General features: G+C 38.6%; 1 protein-coding gene across 5 annotated transcripts in view; it reads right to left on the bottom strand.

Annotated features, from left to right (window-relative positions):
* FAR2 (fatty acyl-CoA reductase 2) overlaps positions 1 to 23,983 on the bottom strand; it is a 149,626-nt gene that overhangs the window by 74,079 nt on the left and 51,564 nt on the right. For all 5 annotated transcript variants that reach the window (XM_031606227.2, XM_090147926.1, XM_031606225.2 and 2 more), the window contains one exon: positions 19,380 to 19,614. In XM_031606227.2, coding sequence (XP_031462087.1) covers positions 19,380 to 19,568 — 189 coding nt within the window. In that variant the 5' untranslated portion in view covers positions 19,569 to 19,614. The remainder of the gene's footprint in view (positions 1 to 19,379; positions 19,615 to 23,983) is intronic.

The raw sequence follows: 23,983 nt of genomic DNA, 5'->3' as shown, positions 1-23,983 counted from the left end.
CTGTAATTTTGAAGATAGCTTTGTACGTTAGATGGCCCCAGCATTCCTAGAGCTCACAATGAAAAAAGTTCAGATCCTTTCTATATACCATGCAGATTTGAACCAGGAAATTCTTAATTGTTCACTGTTTCTCAAGCAAAATACAGATCACCAAACGGATGCACTGCTCTCCCAAGATCACGTGTGAAGAGACTGTGTGATACGGTAGGCAGTTGAGTAAAACTGGTAGTAATATTTTACAACAAGTTACTAGCTCCACCAGTACATTCTCAGAAACTTGGTTAATATCCTTTGAATAGTGTAACTAGAAAGCTGAGTTGCAACTGGAGTATGAACTTTTACAAACTAGCTGGTAAGAGCATGTTTGAAGAAGCTATCATACGAATGAGGTCTAAACCACATTCTGGTTATCCTTAACTGTACAATGTTGAATTATGTGACTGGGTAAAAGCTTCTACCCATAGTATGCAATGAGAAATTTTCATGTCTTTTTACATATGCTCTCACGGATGTACTCCTCTCCATCTCTCATACATTCATAACATCTTTTCTAACTTTAGGCAAGGCATTCAGTTAAAGATCCTGTCCAAATTAGACTAAAGACTTTGGACTAAATGCATGTGCACTTAAGCTAAATCCAATCCCAGTCCCTCTCCCATGGCAGTTTCTTACCTGCTGGTACCAGTGTTTGACAGACGCATAAGGAGCTGGGCTGATACAAGTAGAAGTTAGATGTTCAGCCAGAGGGGGTTTTCTTGATGCTGTTATTCTTGGGGGCTGTGTTTTGTTGTGCTATTTTTTTTCTCTTCCCAGTGGATAGAGAGGGTTGCCTGTGGATTTTTAACCAGCTATACCTGCGTATAATATCAGCAGTGTGTGGGCAGTAGCTCATATGATAAAAGTTGAAACCAAGTTTTTTGTTGGAGTCAGCAGAAACTGTCATACAAGTGGCTCAAGTCAAACATGACCTGCACTCTGTAAGTAAGTGATCCTTTTAGAAGCTAAAGCTAGGGAAGATTAACCTAGCTCCTAAAGATGTCTGGGTTGAAAGCACAAATCAGACCTCATGAAGAAGTAGTTACAATGCTTGCTTTGAGACTGAGTAGGTATGGAGCTTGGCATCTGTTTCAGTAAAATCCCTAAGCAGGCACTAATAAAAAGATAATGGCAAATTTTCTATTAGGTCTGCGTCTGCCACAGAGTGTCTGTGAGCTACACTGTTCAATCCCTCAGTAAAAATAAAACAAAGAGAATAATATTCATTTATCTTACAGAAGGGGGTTGACTGAAATTGTCATTCAGCTAGTTATTTCAGTAAATATTCTAAATAAAGAGTAGGAAAGTTCTGGTGTGTAGCTTTCATATTTCTAAATTCAAATATGTACAAATTCCTTCACAAAATCAGACCTTTTGTTACTCCAGACATCCAGCACATTGTTCACATCTTTTGTTGGAAGCTGTATATTAGTATTTTTAATGTCACTGCATCTATTTTAATCCTTTTGCTGCCCACCTGCTTCACTAATAGCAATTGCAGTACTTCCTTTGACTGAAAATACACTGCTAGGATGTGTCTTGCTCTGGGTGTGCTTTCTCCACTAAGGCTTGTTCAGGAAACAACCTCTCACACAGAAAAAAATTATTGTACTGTACACTGGAAATAAGCTTTCAGGAGAGTAAAAGCAAAAATTATTCTACTGTACACTGGAAATAAGCTTTCAAGAGAGTAAAAGCAAAAATTATTCTACTGTACACTGGAAATAAGCTTTCAAGAGAGTAACAGAAAGACCAGAGAAAGCTACTGGCCCTCAGAAGGACAGACTTGTACAATGGCATTGTTCCTCCACTTCTCCTCTCCAGCTCCATAAGTCAGATGTTAACACGCTTAACAGCCTGTTATCAGTAGCAAGGTATGGAGAATGCAATAGAGTCTGGATATTTTTTTAAAAGATATTAAGCAGGGCAGGTCCCAGGACAAACCCCAAGGCAATACCACTTACGACTGGATTTCAGGCAGAGCATGAGCCATTAATCCCTACCTTATCTGTGTTGGCCAGCCAGTTTTTTCCCCCCATCTTGACTGTAATACCCAATCTGGATATTGGCATACTGTTGGAATCTATGCTGAAAGCATTGTTCCTCTCAAGGCTAATCCCTTCCCTTATCCACAAATTCCATCATTTTATCACATTTCACAATGAGGTTGGTCACCATTCCCAATCATCTCCTTCACATACTCAAATGTGTTGAAGAAAAATCACCCAGCAGTTTTTCCAGGGACAGAAATGAAACTGCCTAGTCTACAGCTTTTTCTGTTTGTCCTTGCCTCTTCTGATGACAGATGCAATACTGGCCCTTCTCCATCCATAAATGTTCTCTAGAATTTAGGAAACCTAGAGGCTTCTCAAATAAATAAAATAAACAACTTTCATACTCTCTTTGCCTCTGTGGCATTTTTTGCAGAAAATTTATTTACCATAGAGGCAAAGAGACTCGCAAACTGTCCTCATGTAAGCGAAAATCCAACATCAGGGAGATAGTGTGTCTTTAAGCACTAATACAACACACTAAAACTCAGATTTTTTAAAAGGTTAATGTGTTTATTGCTGAAAATATTGTCACACTTTGTTATAAAGTGCCCTTTCTGTTCAGCTCCTGAATTATTTATGAATGGATAATTCAGGTGCCTCATTATCTGGGTGTGGGTGCTCGTGCAATGCCATATCAAATGCAGCAGGGGTACATTCACTTGGAATTGTGGAATGTGCCCTTACTGCCTTGTTCAGAGGTGGCATCATAAAAAGCAATGTGAGAAAACCTTATGTTACTCCTGTTGTATGTTCATACACCCTAGTTTACACTTGAATGCCTTGAGGAGGTACCTTTAAGTACATAGACTGCTCTGATAGTAATGTCTATTTACTTCCATGGAAACTCCAACAGATACAAAGAGCACAACGATACTATTTGATGGAGCAAATTCTCAAGATACAAAATGCTATTTTTCAACAGTCACCGTCATTAGCTATGCATTTTTGCCAATGAACAACAGCCTGGATGCTGCACTCATAAAAATCTACATCATCGGAGGTGACCCATTGTTTCACAGCTGTTACGATGGCATTGTTGCCAGCAAAATGCTGCCCATGCAATCCATCTTTCATCAGCATGAACAGGTGGAAATTAGAAAGTGCCAAATCAAAACTATACAGTGGGTGTGTTAGGACAGTCCAGTCAAGATTGGTAATACGTTCCACGGTCTTCCAACAAGTATGGGACCTTGCATGTTGCAAGAGAAAGGTTGTCTTCTTTGTCCTGACTCTGGATGTTTGAGCCTTCTGCTTAGTCAGTATCATAATGTAGCACTCAGAGTTGATGGTTTATCCAGGTTCCATAAACCCAGGATACCGACAGGGCACATCACTTTGCCCACTGAGGGCTATGTCTTGAGCTTTTTCTTCAGTGGGGAATTCACACACTGCCATTCCATGGACTGCCATTTTGACTCCAGTTCATAGTAACGATACCATGTTTTGACACCAGTAATGATGCAATCCAAAAAACAGTTACCTTCAGCTTCATACTAATTCAGTAGATCCTGACAAACATGCAGATGGTGTTCTTTCTGCTCCTGTGTGAGCATTTGTGAGATCCACCTGGTGCAAATTTTGTGATATTCCAACATTATCATGGTCATTTCCAAAGCACTGAAGCTGATATTCAGCTCTGTATATGGTACCCTTCTTGTAATCTGCTGATTCACATGGATGAGCCAATCAAGATGCTCATGCTCTTCATTTAATTATGTGATCTCTGTACATGGCCATCTGGAAAGTGGCTTGTCTTTCATGTCACTGTTGTCACTGCTGAAATGCACCACCCACCACCTCATTGTGCTAACACCCAAAGCTTGGTGGATATATTCAATAACTGTTGATGAATATCAGTGGGTGAAATTTTTTCTGGATGGAAGAATTACACATCTTTGCCTCATATGTATTTACATGTCAGACAACATTTTGCAGTCCGGTCCTCTGCTGCCATCTGTCACACAGCAACAAAATTTTAGAAGAGGACATCCCTAGATATCTGATTTTTTTCTCTTTCTGAGCTCCTTAAATTGGAGTTCCACTGAAAAAATCCATACATTCCAATACAAAACTGCATTTTACTTGCTCTTACCAATGTTTTCTTTGCCAGAAACACATCCTGGGGGAATGTTTCCATCCTTACTAAGACGACACTGAATGTTGATCATAAATATTTGATTATTCGTGTGATATAGTCTTAGTACTACACAAAACTTTAATGCCCAGTAATGCCCAGCTCAGAGCCAGATTCAGGCTCCTGTTTTGTTGAGCTCTGCATTAGTATGAAAGTGTGAAAACAGAATTTAAGTGTTTGTAGATGAAAAACAATAAAAAGAAATAAATAACCGTCCTAAACTAAGTTCTGAGACTGTCCTTTTAAGATAAGATGGCAACAAAAGGAGACAACTAGTAGAGTAGGCAAGAGAGTTGTGAAGAAGAGACATGAAAATACAGACTAAATGTATTTATACATAGATAATATCAAGGATTTGGTTTTTAAACTAGCAATGTCAATGTTTATGTTGTTATTATTTGTTACTTATTAAATATGTCAGCAGTGCTCAGAATTCCCATTCAGAACTCAGCAAACTAGTTTCTTAATCCAGAGATTATCACAAAGTTTAATGTGTGAGGAGATCACTTCCAAATTTTCACTCTTACAAATCATACCTTGAAGTAACGAGCCATACATTTGGCAAAACTCACCAATTTAGTCCGTACTAACACAAAGCAAGATTCTGTTAATGCTTCAGCAGCACTTGCTTAGAAACCACTATCACTTTGCTTCCTGCAGTTTCTCAGTACATTTTATCTGGTTAGGTGAAATAATCTCAAAGGACATTAAAAAAGCATCAGAGATCACATAGTTACATATCAGGAGAAGTACAGGCACACTCTGTGACAGGCAGGCAGGGACAGAGAAGCATGACATCCTTCCACATTGACCAAAAGTGTTAGATGATGTGTGATACTAGGTGCCATCATATAGGAAAACATCAAAATGAAGAAGTACCTCTGGGAAGCAGTTGTCTTAAAAGTGGAAGCCTACATTAACTACTCAAATATTTCTACGGCTAGGATCAAAAATCAGATTGATAATTTTTGACAGAGTGAATAAGGCATGCCTAGACTTAAACAAATAAAGAAACAAACAAAAAAAACCAACACAAAAACACACACTGACACACTTTCCCCATACCATCTCCAGATTAAACACAAGTCTGGTCATAAATGACAGGCTCTGGACATTCATCTCCACAATCCAGAATGTGAGAGTCAATCACTCATGTTCACAAAGTTAACAAGAGTCCCCTCCACACAATCAAAACAGCTTACTCTGAAGTTTTGCCTGCAGTCAATCAGCTGTTTGTAATCAAGCTATCAGTGATAAAAGAGCTGCTTTCCTGCAGCAGTTTCTCTTTCAAGAAACAAAATTAATTTATAACAGGCTAATGCTGCTAATATCCTTCCTCACCTCTTTCCATCTCCTGTAACAGAAAACAAAAAGCATAACTCAAGCACTAGATAATTAGCAATAGATTATTTTCCCACTTCAGCTCCATGGCACAATTCAGAAAATTCAAATTTGATTTGCGTTTGCAATGATGCAAGTCAGAAATTCATATTTTTTAAGTATTCACTCTAATATAATTGGTATTTCTAATAGGTCTGTTAAATGAAATAGAAACAATGGACTGTATTTACTTAGGTAGCTTCAGTAAAAGGTGACATTCAGCCAACATTTAAGCTACCTGACCTTTTAGGGAATCAACTCTGAGGTCAGTCTTTTGGTACTTAACCCAGCAGTCAGTAGAGATGGTCTTAAGAGAACCTCCTAGCAGTCACAGGATTCTGTTATACAAGGTACTCTTCAACTGTCTTCACTCTTCCAGTCACAGTGCCAGGGAATGAGAGAAGCGTGGTGCAGGTACCTGTGTGGTAGCTCTGCATGAACCTGCCACTTTGCTTAGCAGGAGGCCAAATACTCCAAACTGCACATTTTAGGATGTATCACTGTGTACTGAGTGAGACCTCTCCCTAAACACCACCTCAGGGTCTTGAGGCTCAGAATATTCACCCCATCTCCCCAGTATTTTAATAACATTGAAGGTATTAATAACAGTGAAGGTATTATCCGGTCAGCATAAGGGGGTTTGACTGGAAAGCCAAACGAGGAAACTAAAGACGCTTCCCCATTATATCTAGGGTTCTCTTTTGTATTGCAATATTTTATTCACAAAAAACTTTATTTCTTTTCATGGTCTTCTGACATAAGAATGATCATTCAGTTACAGTCAGATGGCAGATAATAAAAAGCAGGTAGGAAATGCCTGGTTTAAATTTAGGTAAACAGAAAATCTTTCTAAAAAAAAATTGGAAGAAGCAGTTGGGGAAAGAATATAATAAAACTGGACATGAAGAATGAAACACAATACTGTATTTTGTTGGAATAGAAAATTCTGTTGCTTGAGTTGATGACTGATAGCTCCATTACTGACCCACTTAGAAAAAGTAGGCCTCCATTCCTAACCACGGTTTGCAAGCTAAGATGTTCCCAGTAGGTATCCTTATTTAGCCCTACTTCAATGTGTCCAAGACCACATGTGACCTTTACTAATTGAGCAGCTGTTGGGGTCCAGGATAGCTCTGAAGTGAAACGGTCCAAAGTGGGATTGTACCAAGTCACACATGTTGATAGCCAAGTAACTGGCTCCAGCAAAACAGCAAACATTTTAAAACTATGTTATACAGCTTTATATAACATAAGGCTGAAGGCCTTATTGGTGAATGGGTCACTTGGCAAAATTCTGAACACAAAACATGCTGTGCAGCTGCCTGAAAGTTCAATTTTGCTGCATGCCTGGACAAAACCCAAACATGGGAGAAATATGAGGATTACAAAGGATGCCTGACAGGACTTCTCTAACAATGACGCTCCACTGCCCTGATGCCAGCGCAAGTTGCTGGGAAATAGCTCTCATTTCTGCTACTGATGCAAACTCTCAAGTCTGTTCAAGCAGAGCTCCTCACTTCAGTGTACTTTGTGCTTTTCCTGTCCTCTTGAAAATGCAACACTGAACTCTTTTATCTTCACTTTCCTCTGTGCTTTCTTCTCCCATTGATGCACACTTTGACTTCCTCAACTTTAACTGCTTAGGGTATGCAGACAGAAGTGGTAGTGATGCTGAAAGCTTTCTGTTGGCAAGGAATGACAACCAAAAATGGATGAATTTCTGGATGGAGAACCTAGCATAGGAGTCAATTTTGTAGATTACAGATTCTAAATCTTCCCTCTTACTCACCTGAAAGATATCTAATATTAGGATACAATTTCTATCTTTACCACCTTGCTCCCTTCCAAAAAAGTTATACTTAAGAAAAATTAATTTTGTGGGACCTCTCATCCCAGGCTCTGGTATATGTGCAAATAAAGAAGAGATTTATAAATATATTTATAAATGTCGTGGGATGAGTTCAGACAAAACCGTATGGATAAAAGAAGGGATGATGGTATGAATAAAAATGTTGCATCTTGTTTTTCATTCCTTCTGAACCAACATATTGCCTATGTTGTTAATGCTCCAAGGCTTTTAGGCTAGAGTAAGGCAGTGTTGGTTTCCCAAATAAAGGAGAATGATTGAATTCACTTGCAATCCTGTAACATGCAATTCTTACTGTTTAAATCAATTTCAACTGAGGTTTAAATTCTGGCAGTAGAATTATGAACTTTATTAGAAACATTAGAAAGAAACAAAATATCCAAAAGAAAAAGAAAATCTAATGTAATGACATATTGACATGCCACTGATAATTGAAAAGACAACTGTAATTTACTTATGTAGGCCCATCTTCTCTCCAACCTTTTCTCTGAAACCCACTTTTCAGTGATTAACCAAGTTAAATAAAAACATTAAGAGAACTCCCATTGATTTCAGGAGCTAGATCTTGGCTGAGACAAGAAAGCATGTAGGCATAAATACAAATTCAAGCAATGCTATGAAGATCCTCTGAAACTGTAACTCAACTGAAATATTAGTTTGCTAACTCTTTGATGAGATAAATGATTAAGAAAGGTTGAGAAAGCCATGACTCTTTAGCCTGGCAAAGAAAACATTTGGGGAATCATAACAATGTGCATTAATACCTGATGCAGGAATTGAAGAAGGTAGTGCCAGACTCTTCCCATGGGTATCCAGTGAGAGCATAAGAAGCAACAAACACATAAAATTCTGCCTGAAAATCAGGAAATACTTTTTTCTGTGTAGGTGACAGAGCATTAGTACAAGTTGCCCAGAGACGTGACAGGCACTCCAACCCTGGAGAGTCTCAAAATCAACTGGGCACGGTCCCAAACAAGAGGTGATAGCTGACCTGCTCTGAGCAGTGGGCTGGACCAGACAATCTCAGGTAACTTCAGTGATTCTCTTTGCACTTTTGCACAGAATCAAGGAGTGTGAAAACAAATTTCAATTTCTTCCTAAGTTCATAAAAAACTAGCTGAAACTGCAATGAACACTTATTACTTTTTAAATAATACCATCTCTGCAGCATTCTTTTTCAGATTCCCTACTGATTAAAATGGCAGATGAAATTTTCTAGGAATGGCTACTGTACTGTAGCGGTATCAGAGATGGATATTAATCCGAAGTCAAGAAGGAGACTTTATTTTTGCTTCAAATTGAAGAAAGGTAGCTCTTTCAGGTTCTTAATATTAGTGACTGGGAGGAACAGAGTTACTCAGTTCACAGGAATGTCACAGGTGAAGAGCAATGGGAATGGAAGAGTTTAGAACTCGTGCTAAAATAAAATATTAGTTCTATATAACTTAAGAACTCCAGAGGAGAGAAAAGAACAGCTAGTTCTCATATACAATTCCTATTGTTCAGAAACCCAATTAAGACTGAACGATAAAAAAAAAAAAAAATCTGGTTAGTTTAATAGGTATTCATCAACAATTGTTTTTCCTTTTCAATAAATGACTATAAACAAACAAACAAATAAACAAGCAAAAAAAGTAACATCTCAGTGAAAGGCAAAACCCTTTTTTTAATGTAAGTTCTGGAAAACTCGAAAGAAAAAATTCTTGAAGGTTCTTGAAAACTCCTTTCCCATGCTTCTAAAACCTCAATGAAGATTAGTGTATTTGGCAAACATTTGGATAAGCATGCAAACTTTATCTGAACTTCCCAAGATGTGAGAAATTATGAATTCAACAGGGCTATACAGCAAGTGCAGGGGTTTCAGTTTTAAAGCAGACAATCCTTTTTATAATACAAAAGTTATGGTATTGATTCGCTCCTAACAGCTCTCTGATTCCAAACTACTTATTCTATCACCCTAACCTATTCTCCTTTCTGCTTATAACCAAGCTTTTCAATCAGAGGTTTTTAGGAGGAAGACCTGTGTTTGCACACCTATAGGTTTTTAATGTCAACATTAAGCATAAACAAATAAATAAATAAAAATCTATGTATAATAGATAGATAACAGAAAATAATGATGGTTCCTCTCCTTCCTCATCCCTATCCAACATCCTTTTCTCATTCTCCATTACTTCTTTCCTCCTCTAGATCCTCAATCACACTTTCAGATCCTCTGCCATTTCACCAATGTTAACTGCCCACTCCTCAGGATTTTTTTCTGATGCTTGTCACATTTTTTCCCAACCATTATCTTATGATAACTTTTGCAGAGCTGCTGTTGTCTTTTTACCCCTTTTATTGTTTCTTCAGCATCCCTTGCTAGTTAAGTTTTCATACTATTCTAGCCTTTCCTCAGTCCTTTTATCTTCTGCATCTGTACTGCTTTTCTTACAAGATCTCCACTGCTGTCATCATTACGTCATAAACTACCCCTTTACTCTTTTGCTTATGACTCATCTGTCTCTCTTTCTCCCTGTCTTTCTCTCTTTCCCTTCTGTTTTTGAACTCTTGATGTTCATTGTAGTTTCTCATAACCAAAATGTCAAGTCCTTTTTTTAGCAGTAACATCAACTCATTATTTAACTACCTCCTTTCTCTGTCCCTGAACATCTAATTTGCATCACAATTCTGTTATTTTCTCTCCAGCTTCATTAAAAAAATAAGAGCTCATGTTCTGAGAAAAGTGCATGGATAGTTAATCAGAATTTTTTTCCATGTTTGCTTTCATACGTACCTAGAAACCTAGCAATGTAGTTTATGGCCCTAAAAAATGAGTATGGACACAAAAACATGTTTTCATGTTTTCAAATATATAACTTGACCAGTGTTTTCAAGGTGATTGTTGAGCTGAGGTACTCAAGACTTTTAAATTAAGTATCCTGAAGGGAATTATTTTGTAAAAGGGCATTGAGAAAAGTTGTATTCACTAATACACACTGGAAGTTTCTATCAAATGAACTCGTTATATACAGAAAATTACAATTATTATTATTTATAATACCGTTATTAGTTACATGCAGGTGTGGTTCTAAATCTTTAGCTTTGAATACATCTCTGATCAACTTAGTGTGTGCAGAAATCATAAATTATTTAGCAGCATCCATATATACAAAGAAGTAGAAAACTACTGTGATTATGCAAATATGAAACAAGCCTATTTTCCCTAGGAATTGCATCAGTCACACATACATTCTTTCTTCCTCAGCTGATCAAAGCTTGAATTTTGATGCAATGGAGGACACATTTCAAGCAACATCCGTCTTTCCCTTTTTTCACAGTTTCTCCTATGACACCTGAGTAAGTAATAAAAGTAATTAAAAAAAAAATAAAAATCCACCTAGCTGCTTTTTCAGCAGTTCTACAGAGTACAGTCTGTGCTGACAGCTATACAAGTGCAAGAGAGAGAGAAGCTGCAGGAAGCCAAATTCTATAGATGTTAAGTGACAATAAGATGAGTCTTTTTACTTTGCAGCTTCTCAGTTACCCTATTGGTAGGCATGACTTTGCAACACAGACCAGATGAAATAGCAGGCAGATGGCCTGCCAAATCTCCCAGCTTAGCTGAAAGCTGCTGGGTGAGATTCCACGCCCTGAGTCATAGTATGTGTTGGATATGCATCAGGTAAGGCACAAGACTGCAGTTTAGCTCCCAGAAAAGGCAATGTTATTACATCTGGCTTGTTCCAGATGCTTATGTTCACAAAGAGACTGGAACCAAGGAGCAGCAACACAAGGCTGCAAAGATCCAACAGCAGGAAGTGATACCGAAGTCATAAGAGAGAGACAAACTTGTGAGCTGCTGTGTTGTTGTTTTTTTGTTCAATGTAAAATGTTATCTTGCTGTTAGCACCGGCTGTCCTGGCCTTTTCTTGTGCTGCATAAAGCACGCTATTAGCAGATTAAATATAAGGAAGAACCTTACCATCCTTCTTCAGTCACAAAACCAAAATGTAAAAGATAAATAAATGTATGGGAGATGGAGAGGCCAACTTGCTGATAATATGGCGTCGGGAAAGAGAAATGGGTAGAATAAACAGGGATGTTTTGTAGCTAGGTGTAGATAAGCTCTCTGCTGTTTATGAAGACTTGTTATGGAACTTGCTTGCTTTCTAGCCAATGGATTGTTAGTGGAAATGTACTGAATACGTGTGTTAGAATATAAAAGGCTTGCTTAGAAGAATAAGGAGAGATGCAAACACAGCAAAAGAAGTTTCCTTGCACAAGAACCCTGTGCTGTGTTGCTAACTCATGATATAAATGAAATGGAACAAGGCAGCCGATGGCTTTATCTTAATAAAGAGGCATAGAATGGTTCAAGACCCTTGCCTGTATTTATGTCAGTTATGTTAGCACCCTTAAGATTTAGCTCCCCTCTACTACATGTTTTTCTCTTCTTTACCATTACCCTTGAGATAAGTAAGAAATTTATGTTAAAGTGACAGATTTATTCAGGCTGGAGAGCTGGGCTGAAGCCAATGGGATGAGGTTTAATAAGACCAAATGCCGGGTCCTACACTTTGGCCACAGCAACCCCAAGCAACGCTACAGGCTTGGGGTGGAATGGCTTGAAGACTGTGTAGAGGAAATGGACCTGGGGGTGTTGGTTGACGCTCGGCTAAACATGAGCCAGCAGTGTGCCCGGGTGGCCAAGAAGGCCAATGGCATCCTGGCTTGTATCAGAAGCAGTGTGACCAGCAGGAGTAGGGAAGTAATTGTTCCCCTGTACTCAGCTCTGGTGAGGCCGCACCTTGAGTATTGTGTCCAGTTCTGGGCCCCTCACTGCAAGAAAGACATTGAGGCCCTGGAGCGTGTTCAAAGAAGGGCAACAAAGCTGGTGAGGGGTCTGGAGCACAGGCCTTATGAGGAGCGGCTGAGGGAGCTGGGATTGTTCAGTCTGGAGAAGAGGAGGCTCAGGGGAGACCTTATTGCTCTCTATAACTACCTGAAGGGAGGTTGTAGCGAGCTGGGGGTCGGCCTCTTCTCTCGTGTAACTGGTGATAGGACTAGAGGGAATGGTTTCAAGCTTCGCCAGGGAAGATTCAGGCTGGATATTAGGAAATACTACTTCTCTGAAAGGGTGGTCAGGCACTGGAATGGGCTGCCCAGGGAGGTGGTGGAGTCACCGACCCTGGAGGTGTTCAAAGAACGTTTGGATGTTGTGTTGAGGGATATGGTTTAATGAGAACCATTGGTGACAGGTGGATGGTTGGACTGGATGATCTTATAGGTCGTTTCCAACCTTAGTGATTCTGTGATTCTGTGATTCTGTGATTCCCCTCTGGTACACAAATACCAGAACTGTGCCTGGTATTCCACTGACAGAACTAAGTAATAGAAAAGAAAGCACCTTCACCTGTTTCACATTTCCACACCTCTCACCGAGTGAGTAGGATCCTGTTCCATCAACAAAAAACCTTATTATTCTCTTCAAGGTACTGGTGCATGCACCATTACAGTGGCCATAGCAGATTTAGGTGCTCCCTCTAGAGGAGTATTACTGCACTGGTGTGACATGGAGAACCTCAAATACTTACGGTGATGATCAAGATGCATGAGTGGACGAGAAGCTGGACATGAGCCAGCAGTGTGCACTTGCAGCCTGGAAGGCCAACTGTGCTCTGGGCTGCATTAAAAAAGGAGTGGCCAGCAGGCAGAGGGAGGTGACTGTCCCTCTCTACTCAGCTCTCGTGAGGCCCCATCTGGAGTATTGTGTCCAGGCCTGGGACCCACAGTACAGGAAGGACGTGAAGCTCTTGGACTGGGTCTAGAGGAGGGCCACTAAGATGATCAGAGGTCTGGAGCACCTCTCCTATGAGGAAAGGTTGAGGGAACTGGGCTTGCTTGGAAAAGAGAAGGCTCCAGGGAGATTTCCTTCCAGTACTTGAAGGGAGAGTATAAACAGGGGGGGAACGGCTGTTTACAAGGCTGGATAGTGATAGGACAAGGGAGAATTGTTTTAAACTGAAACAGGGGAAGTTTAGGTTAGATATTAGGTGGAAGTTTTCCACTCAGAGGGTGGTGACGCACTGGAACAGGTTGCCCAAGGAGGCTGTAAATGCCCCACCCCTAGAGGTGTTCAAAGCCAGGCTGGATGTGGCTCTGGGCAGCTTGGTTGGGTTGGTGACCCTGTACATAGCAGGGGAGATGAAACTAGATGATCTTTGTGGTCCTTTTCAACCCAGACCGTTCTATGATTCTGTGATGATTCTATGATGAGCCAGGGAGTGGAGAAAGGGAGGTGGGGGAAGAAAAACCTGGCATGAATTTAATAAAATGTCATTAGACAGTATTAAAAAGCAGCAGTATTTTACAGTATTTCTGGATTCATCCTGCTCACTCTTTTCAATAGCCTCACAGTTTCCCCATCTTCTCTTTGAACTATAAGACATTAGCAAGTCTTTTCTACTTTGGTCAGTTAGCAGTACTGGATAAGTAGACCTGAAAGACGGACTGGCAGCAGCAAACAGCATTGGTTCACTGAATGCACAGCATGAAACAAGTTCAGCTCTCCCTGGGACACTGTGAAAGCTACAAGCAAGTCAGCTTTAGCCCAATAATTGCTCCCATGGAATGTCAGACACCCCCTCTGAGCACCCCTGCTTATTTGAACATAAAGAGAGATCAGGAACAACAAAGAACACCAGAACATTGCTCCACCTCTGATAAATATACACTTCCCATCCATTAATGAATATAACAGCTGTCAAGCTTTGCCTTGTGATCCTCAACTGTGGACACATCCAGGGTGAGGCTGATAACAAAATGTTGTTTTTTGTGTGTGTGTACAAGCTGTGCATCATACAGACATTGCATTTCTTGAAGCACAGAGCAGTAGCTTGATTCTCTTAGGGACCTGCTGCTGTCCATAAACTGATAAAGTCTCCATTCTTGATGCATTCCTCAGTGCATGCACTCATTTTGGAACTGATGCCAAGATAATTAATGATCTGTTCATTATACATTTCATATTAATGCAATAACACAACTTCATTTAAAACTAAGATTAAAAGATCTGAAGAAAACCAGTATTGTACTGCTTTTCAGCACAATATTTTCTAGCAAATACTATGATAGAACTCTAATTTTTAACTAACTTATACTTTTATAATTTTACTGTTCACATTGGGTTTAGAATTTTAAAAATTCCAGACAGTAAACATTTTAAAAGAACACACTAAGGTATTTTCTCCCTTCATACTGCATCACCCTTTTGTTACTTATTTTTTTAATATGACAGGAGTTACCTTTTAGCATATTCAAATGTATACAATTCAAACAAGGCAGTTCTCAAATGTGATGCCTGGAAGTTTAAACCCTTAAAGATATAATAATGGAAACCACAAAAAAATCAGAGATTGTACTAAAAAGTATGTGGAGATTAAAAATGATAGGCAATTTCTTTCAAAATACTGTTACACACTACTACAAATAGATTCCCCAGAAGCCTTACCTGAAAAACCTTAGCATTATGCAGTACAACTATTTCCTGTCAATCTGTTTCTCTACTTCCATCTTGTTTCATCCAAATTTCTATTTTTATCTGTTTGTCTAGAATATTTTGAAGTGGGAAACCCATTTTTCTCTAGCCATTTCATGGAAGATTTCCTTTCTGGATATGAAATTAGTAATTCCAGAGAGTTGAGCCATAATATAAAAGAAGAAAGAGTTATTTTCAAACTGAATGTGTGATTGTTCAGTAGGGAAGACAGAATTAAATATTTTCTCCTAAAAGCACAAACAAGTACTGTATTGCATTAACTCTAACACAATTTGTGGGGAAAAAGAATAATTATGCAGTAGGGATTAGAAATAACTTATACACACACAACACAGAATCACAGTATCACACAATTATAGAAATACAGGTGCTAGAGGGGACCTCTGGAGATCACCTAGTCCACCTCCAAGCTCCCTACAGTAGGTAGCACAGGAAAGCTTCCAGATGGGTCTTGGGTATCTCCAGAGAAGGAGACTCTCTGGGCTGCCTGTTCCAGTGTTCTTACACACTCAAATTAAAGACATCCCTTGTGTTTGTACAGAACTCCCTGTGTTCCTGTTGGTTCCCATTACCCCTTGTTCTGCTGCTGCACACCACTGAAAAGAGTCTAACCCAATCCACTTGATCCCACAGTTCATATACTTATAAACAGATCTCCTCTCGGTCTTCTCCAGGCTGAACTGTCTCAGGTCTCTCAGACTTTTCTCGTACAAGAGATGCTCCAGGCCCCTAATAATTTTTGTGGCCTTTTGCTGAACTCTCTCTAGAAGATCTTTGTCTTTTTTAACTGAGGAGCCCAGAGCTGGACATATTTCACACGTGGCCTCACCAGGACAGAGTAGAGGAGGAGGATCACCTGCCCCAATCTGCTGGCCGGACTCCTTTTACTGCACCCCTGGATGGATTTAGCTTTCTTGTTCACAAGAGCACATTGCTGGTTTATGGCCAACCTGCTGCCCATGAGTACACCTCGATCTTCCTCCATTGAGTTCTTTTGCAGCATGTCAGCCCATAACCCATACTGGTGCATGTGGTTACTCTGCCCCAGGTGCAGGACACTACACTTGCTCTTGCTGAAGTTCATAAGGTTCCTCTCTGCCCATCTCTGTTCGGGTCTTGCTGAATGGCAGCACAGCCTTCTGCCAGTCATCTCAGCTTTGTTGCAAAAGGTGGACTCAGACCTTTCCTTCAGATTGTTGATGAAGACATTGAACAAGACTGGGCCCACTATCAACCCTTAGGAAACACTGCTAGTTACAGGTCTCCAACTAAACTCTGCAATGTTGATCATGAACTTCTGAGCTCTACAGTCAGCTAGTTTTCAATTCATCTCACTGTTTGATCACGTATCCCACACATAAAGTAAGATTCATTACAAGACAGTTGCTGGACACTGTGTCAAATGTCCTGCTGAAGTCAAGGTACACAATATCCACTGCTCTCACCTCAAGTACCCAGCATATCATGACATCATAGAAGACTGACAGCTTGGTCAAGCATAATTCCCCCTTTTTGAATAAGAAAAATAAGGAAGAGAAAGTATTTTATTCTAAATTTGTCTGTGTACACTCAAATATATGCATTCTTAATAAGAAAATATGACCAAGAACATCAAATGCAAATGTTGCATGCATACTTGGGATAAGCCTTTCGTATAGTTTGAGTTTATATGTAGCCTGGAGATTCCCTAAACTGGAGAACACCAACAAAACCTGTAAATGGCAAGTACGCTGTCAAGATTGTTTGATTATTCATTTTAAAATTGCTCTACACTAATTATTAGCATTAAAGTAACATTTTTCTCAGTAACTGAGCCTATTTGTTTTCTTAGCCTTTTATTTTGACAAGTTATATGCTTGTGTACATACATACATTTCTGCACATTTTCTGAAAGAAACATTGTTCTCTTTCCTATCCCATAGGCAAAGGAAAAATTATTCTGGAGGCTATCCCACAGTACTCTACCCTTATCACTGCTCTATGGTCCATCGTATAGCAAAGCTGACCAATTCAGAATAAGGGTTTTCAAATTTTGCTATGTGAGATGTGTCTGATGGACGTACACACCCCATAAAATGAACCAAAGTCTGCTAAAAGAAGCTACTGTTCCTTGAGCTTACAGTACAACCTTCACATACCATTCTGCTTAGCTGTGGTCTGCTCATGCATTAATTATGCATTACAGTCTTACTACCATGCTGTGTGCCTTTATAACAGACAATACAGTTATAGTAATAAAAGTAAAAAGGTACTCTTTTAGAAACTATTCAGGGCTCAAACCCTTGAAGAATCATACAATTTTGGTCCAAGGCCTTGTGTAGTAAGATTTATCTGCAAAAGACATAATAACTAGGTATGCAGAAGAAAAGTAAAACCTCAACACTTTGGTCCTCTTGGTCTTTCTTCAATAGGAGATAGATTCTTTCTCATAAATCCCAGTTATCTTATTGTTTAATTTTTTAAAGAACAACATCAAAATATGTCATCTTCCTTAGACGACCTGGATGAATTGTGCTCATACTTCCAGAGTTTTTTCCTTTAAAGTCTGTGGAAACCCAGCTTAGATACTTGCCTCCTCCTTCTATTCATTTGAAAATCAATGAAGCAATCTGTCAAAGGTTCAAGAAGAGGCTGCCAAGTCCTGTTTTCTATTGATATGTCTAAAAATACTGATATGCACTAGGAAAAAAAGGGTACGTCTCTTACAGCTGCAACAATAAAAGAGCTACTGAAGAACTTCACCTAGAGCTAGCAACATGAAGATGTGCTGATGAACTGAAACAATAAGACTGTATTTATAAAGAATATGCAAACTTGGCTTCTAGAAATCCTGAAAAATAGCTTGGTTCCTCATTTTCTTACTGGTTAAAAACAAACAAACAAACAAAAAAACCCATCAAAATGAAAAAAAAAATTACACAAGCATGTCCAATTTGGGATTTTGTTCTTTAATGATGAGAACTCACATTATTCCTATTGTCAGTGATGAAAGTTGTATAAGCAGCTGAAAAATATTCATTGAAAGGACAAATAATGAGAAACTGTGCGTTTGACAGACTTGCAAAAAGCAACCAGTCTGATAATTTCCTTTAAAAGCACTTATGAATGCTAAAGTCTGCTGTCTGCTGAAAAAACACACACAAAAATTAAACTCTGTTGTGAGTGTAATTAAGGTTTTTCTAGATTGTTTGGATACCTCAAAAGAAAGAAAAGAAAATAATGAAAGTCTTCTCTCAGCTTTACTTGTCTTTTAGTATCAATACACCTGATCTATCTCCAACTCCACTAGAAGTAGGAATACTCTTCCAGTAAAGTCCTGCTGAGTGTTTTTGACCAATGCTCTAAAGTGTTTTTGACCAATGCTCGTTGGCCTGTCTTGGATTAACTCCAATTGATTTCTTGCCTACTAAAGCTAGGTCTGTTCCATCTTCTCTTTTCACATGGTCTGCGTACAAATTCTCACGAGCAGGAAACATTAGCTTGAATTCTGGCATCTATCACAGCTGGAGGAGTCCGAACAAGTTCAAGACCTTCCCACTGACATAAGCTGTAGAAGAGCTAGAGTCTACCAAGATACCAGGTCTACCAGTGTCTCCTTAACAAATCTTTACATTTGATGCAATGAAAGGCTTTAACTTCCTTTTAACAGGAGAGATGTGGCTCTTCTCATTGGGGTGGCAAGCTAAAAGATCAGCTGAAACATGATGCATAGGTGGAAGTCATATACGTCTATTCTTCATCTCACAGGGTTGACTTAGCCCGTGCATTCTACTGCATGCGAATTTGGAAAACATTTTTTTCAAATGTGACAGCATTTTACCATTTTCTAAGTGAGATGAAACTGTAGCTGACATCAGAAGATGACAGATGACCAACTGAACTGCAGCAAAGCACACTACATGTTGTCCCTAGGCCTTGTCTTACAAAATAAGTTTAACTAATAAGGACAAGGAGTAGGATTTGATGCATTCACACTTAGTTTTATGTTTGAATTCTAGATTTTAAATGTTAAGTTTTGATAGTGGGGAACTAAGAATTCATGAAAACAAAATGCCACTTTTCTTAAAGAGACATTCGCTAATGTAGCATGTTTTTGAAAAACACCATTCCCAACAGACAGCAATGCAGAAAAAGGAAGAAAAAGAATTACATCACCACAGTGTAAAATCTTGCATCAACTATCAAACTGAGACAGACGTAGGTTCATTTGTGCACAATGTTTATGTTTTTTTCTTTTTTTCAGACACAACAAAAATATACACAGGTTACAGCAGAAGATGGTATTTGTTCTTGAGTAGAATGCACACCTGCTTTACTCAGCTTAAATGAATTTCAGACTAAACTATTGAATAAAATATAGAAGCTTACCTTGCATTTCAGCATGTTGGCCACTCTCTCTTGCATTGACTGCCCAGCTTTTGGTCTTACAAGTATATAAACTGCTTTTACTTCAGGGCTGGAGCGTAGAAGCTTTTCCACCAGCACTTTGCCCATGAAACCTGTAGCTCCTGTGATAAGTACAGTCTTTCCATTGTAATAAGCTGAGACTGAAGACATGGTGCTTCCTACTTCTGTTCTTCCTTTAGCTTCCTGCAGGAGGTACCTGAGAAGATACAGAAACAAGGCTTTAAGGCTTTTCAGATTAGACCAATCAGTCATTAAGGAACTACAGTGCAAGAACTTTTCCCAGTCTGTCAGCTATAGCAGCTCATCTTAGATCAGTCAAAGGTAATTTTAAAATCAGTTTTCTTTTTCAAGATGTTGTCATGAACTTAATACACACACACAAACGATTAATCTGGGAAGTCTACAGATCTTAAGTTCAGCCTTTATACTATACTACAGTTGCACTCAGAGCTCACAAGTTAGAACATGGCTTGTTCTGGTCAAGACTTCTAACAGGAGATGCTTAATGATGCTGAAGAGCACTTATACATTATGAAATGGAAGCCAAATATATGCACTTATCCTTACAGGACAAAGCAGAAACTCCTTACAAATAATGTGAGCTCAAATGCTGTTTTTCCACTGCTACTCCACTGTCCAAGCAGTTTCATTTCTTGTCAGCCATCACTTTCCAACATCCTCGTTTTTTTTCAATGGTCTTGGCTTGGAATATATCCATTGTAAAAAAAACTCTTTTTCTTGGAATATACAGCACAATTACTTGCTCTGCAAGACTGCAGAACCATGTATAGGTCACCACTTGTTTTGTTGGATGTTAAGGCCAAAATTAATGCCATGTAACTCTAAGGAGCATAGATGTCATATGCTTTCTTGATAATCCACAAAGAGTTTAGGTTGCTTGAAATTACCTCTGGAGATCCTTCGCCCTTTCTACTGACTATACAAGGGAGCTGGCATGACTAGACTCCCACATGAAGTGTTCCAGTTAAGTATTTTATTTAGATACAATATTTTTAGGCCGGCATGTCCCCAGCCATTCTGAACGCTATAAAATGACGAATGAGGCTGAAATTAGTCTTGCTAGAGGAACCCTCTCTCTGTCAAGCTAATGGGTAGAACCACCCCACACATCTTTGAAGTGCTGCAGAATTGACAGCATGCTCAAGACGCTTCAATTACAAGGGAAAGGTTCACATAAAATACAAATAAATTGAAAAAATATTAAAAAATTCCTTTGAAACAAACCTACTAAACCTACAGAATTTGAAGCAGAAACAAAAAGAGCTCAAGTGCTCAAAAGCCATGAAAATATCCAGCTCCCCCTCAAATCCTTTCAAATATGTAGAAACAGAAATCTGTCATTTGTTGCATTTTTGCTTTCAGCTAAGATTCCTTGTTATCATCAACTCTTCTGCATTTCTGAGAGAAAGGAAACCATGTAAAGACAGTAAAACAGACTAACTTATAGAACAGAATCACTAAGCCATAGAATTGTTTGGGTTGGAAAAGACCTTCAAGACAATCTAGTTCCAAACTCCCTGCTATAGGCAAGGGTACCTCCCACCAGGACAGGTACCAAAGGCCCTTCCAACCTGGACTTGAACAGAAGAACTGTCCTTGGAACAACCCCTGCAAGGTGTACATTGTTCAGTGCAACAGCTCAGGAAGATGCTTAACTGGACTGTGATCTCAAAGGAATTATCACTCCTGACAGTGAAAAATGACTCAGAGTCTCTGGTACTTACTGTCATTATCTACGTCTCCACCTCATGCACCTACCCAGATCTTACCACCCTGCCAGTATTCACAGTAACTGTATTGCTACATGGAAACACTAAATGCATATTTCCAATGGACTACAGTCCAGGCACATCAATGAGGGATACAAACTGCAAGATACATGTGAGAAAGATCTCAGTGCTATCAGAAACTACAGTATCTACCATCAAATGAAACACCCAAATTTATTTTGAAAGAAATCTGTAGCAAATCATCAAGTGTATCACATAATTTGAGAAAGTAGGTCAAGCAGAAAAACATCTGAAGGACACTATTTTACAAATTAATATCTGTGGGTATTCTGGTTCCGCGAATTCAGGTATTAGCCTACTTTCAGATATGACCTACATCACAGCTTAAACGAATCTAGCAGGCTTGCCCAGGCCTATTATAAACCTGCTCTTGTCTAAGACCTGGCCACTTGGGAATTTGGACAAACAGGTTAAACTATTAGATACTTAATTAATTTATAATCAAATGTCACATCTTATTCTGGTTGGGGAAAACTGAGTAATGCTGGAAGACAAATTTGCAGAACTTAGAAGTGTGTGAAAGACTATGTGTTAGTTCAGCTGGATGAAGATGAAGATGACAAAATGCTTAAGAGTACGATAGGTGTCTGGCAAAGCAGATGTATTAATGGCAGAAGTCCTCAGTCACTAGAAGCCATAAGAAATCTTCTGAATATAAGGAAACAAAAAGCAGCATTTAGACCATTCCCAGTTAGCAGATTCTTGCTTTGAACTGACTTTCAGAAGATCATATCCTACTCAGCTTCACCTAGTATTCTGCAAGACAAAAATGGTACATTTATAAAGTACTTTGCGTAGCAGACTTGAGGATTATCACAATATTTAGCAGTAATTAATTTTTTCCACTCTTCAGTAGTTTAGAACATTTCCAAATTGTATTACAATATGTCACTGCTTTGCATTATGATTGCAGGCTCCTGCTAAAATAGTTGTTGAGAGTTCTGAATACGAAAATAAACTTATTTTGTTATTTCATTTGTGTTCTCTGAGTTATCCAAGTGGGGTTCTATTTGTTTTGGCCAGACGCTAGGTGCCTTCTAGAAGAATAATAGAAAAAAAAAACCACACTATTTTAAAATGTCCCTAAAATCACATCTGCAGCCAGATTTCCTTAAGTATTTCTTGCAATCCTCATGTAATTTAAGACCATCTCAAATGTTTCTCTTCAAAAATACAGGAAAAAATATTCAAAATCATTTTGATGTGGTGGCAATCGAAGTACCAAACATCATCAAAATGAATTCCTAAAGCAATCTGCTCTTTATCTTCATTATTGCCTAATCTTCCAGGGTTAGAAGAAAAAGTAAGAAATTATACACTTTCTATTTTCTGTAATAAAACAGTTGAAGTCAAGCAGCATATATTTAGCAGAGCCAGTTTCAGTGTGGAATTAGCTTGCTCTGGGCCTCATCCACAGCAAAAAGACATGAGAAATATTATGGTATTTGCTTATCATGGGATCAGATTTATGTATCCTCCATTTCTTTTTCCTTTCTTCAGCTAAATTTAGAAAAAATACAATAATCTTGCACTCAGTTGATTCCATGCTAATGATCTTCAAAGAGAATTGTACATATGTTTAACTGCTTGAATAAATTGATGTTTTGTGATCATGACAAATAAAAGGAAAAATGCTGCAAACCACTGTGTTCAGACAGATCCCTGAATCTCCACATTCATAGCAAATTTTAGAAGGTTATTAATAGTTCCCAAATTCAAGAGGAAACCCCAGGTTATATCCAGGATATTCCATTACAGAAACTGCTACAATGTTTTCCTTTCAACTAAGGAAATACTGTCTAATTTTATTTTTTTCAGATTTTTAAAAATGTATTTTAAAAAGTGATTTCATAATGGAATTTATTCTTTTCTAATTTAATGGATATTGTCTGGTCTTTATGAAGAAAATGCAGAAGTAGCAAAAATTTTAAGAAACTTGAGGATTTTTAGTGTTAAAAGACGTGATTCAAGTAATGCCTGCTCAACATTTAGATATCTATTTCAAAGTACAAAGAACCATATTCATTCCTTTTTGATGGTTTTTTTTTTTACTCAATCAAATAAAGAAAAACTACATTTTCTGTAGAAGCTCATACTTCATTTCTGGGGAAAAAAATAATAATTCAAAACCAGGTATTATCAATGCCTCAACCAATTAAGCAAAAAGGAATTAAACATCTCCTAACAGAAAACTGTCAGAAGTCTGAACAATGATCAGGAGTTCCAGCGGGCTGAGCCCTATGGAGCTGATGGAAGAGAAAGACTATTTCAGAGCCTAGAATTCCTATTTCTTCCAAAACTGGCTGGAGATTAGAAAGCCACTGAAAAAAAAGAAAAGCCCATACACAGACTTCCTAAAGTCCAATTCAAATGCTTAATTACAGACAACTCTAACAGTTTAGGTGCTAATCTGAGCAGGAAAGTAATCACTGGTGTCATGTGAATTACTGAACACAGCATCTTTAAAGCAGTCCACATCTTACTGCTGCTGACTCATCTTCAATTGTATTCTGAAAAAAAGCTACCTTTTGGACATCCAGTCAGGAATCATGCTGAGCATCTCTACTGACACAAGTACAAAAGCTGCTTTAAGAGTAAAGCTCTGATACAGAGATACTATCACAGATGCCTGTGATAGTCTTCTCTAGATCAGACATAAAGGATAATCTACAGCACTGCAATACAAACAAAGCCATGGTCTTGTGCCAGGGGCACATGCCAAAGCACAAGTGAGCAGTACAAAAAGCAGGATTC

The sequence above is a fragment of the Phasianus colchicus genome, chromosome 1 (genome assembly GCF_987193195.1).
Source record: "Phasianus colchicus chromosome 1, bPhaCol1.hap1.1, whole genome shotgun sequence".
Lineage (NCBI taxonomy): Eukaryota > Metazoa > Chordata > Aves > Galliformes > Phasianidae > Phasianus > Phasianus colchicus.
Note: the sequence above shows the minus strand (reverse complement) of the source record. Positions and strands in the feature narration are given on the sequence as shown.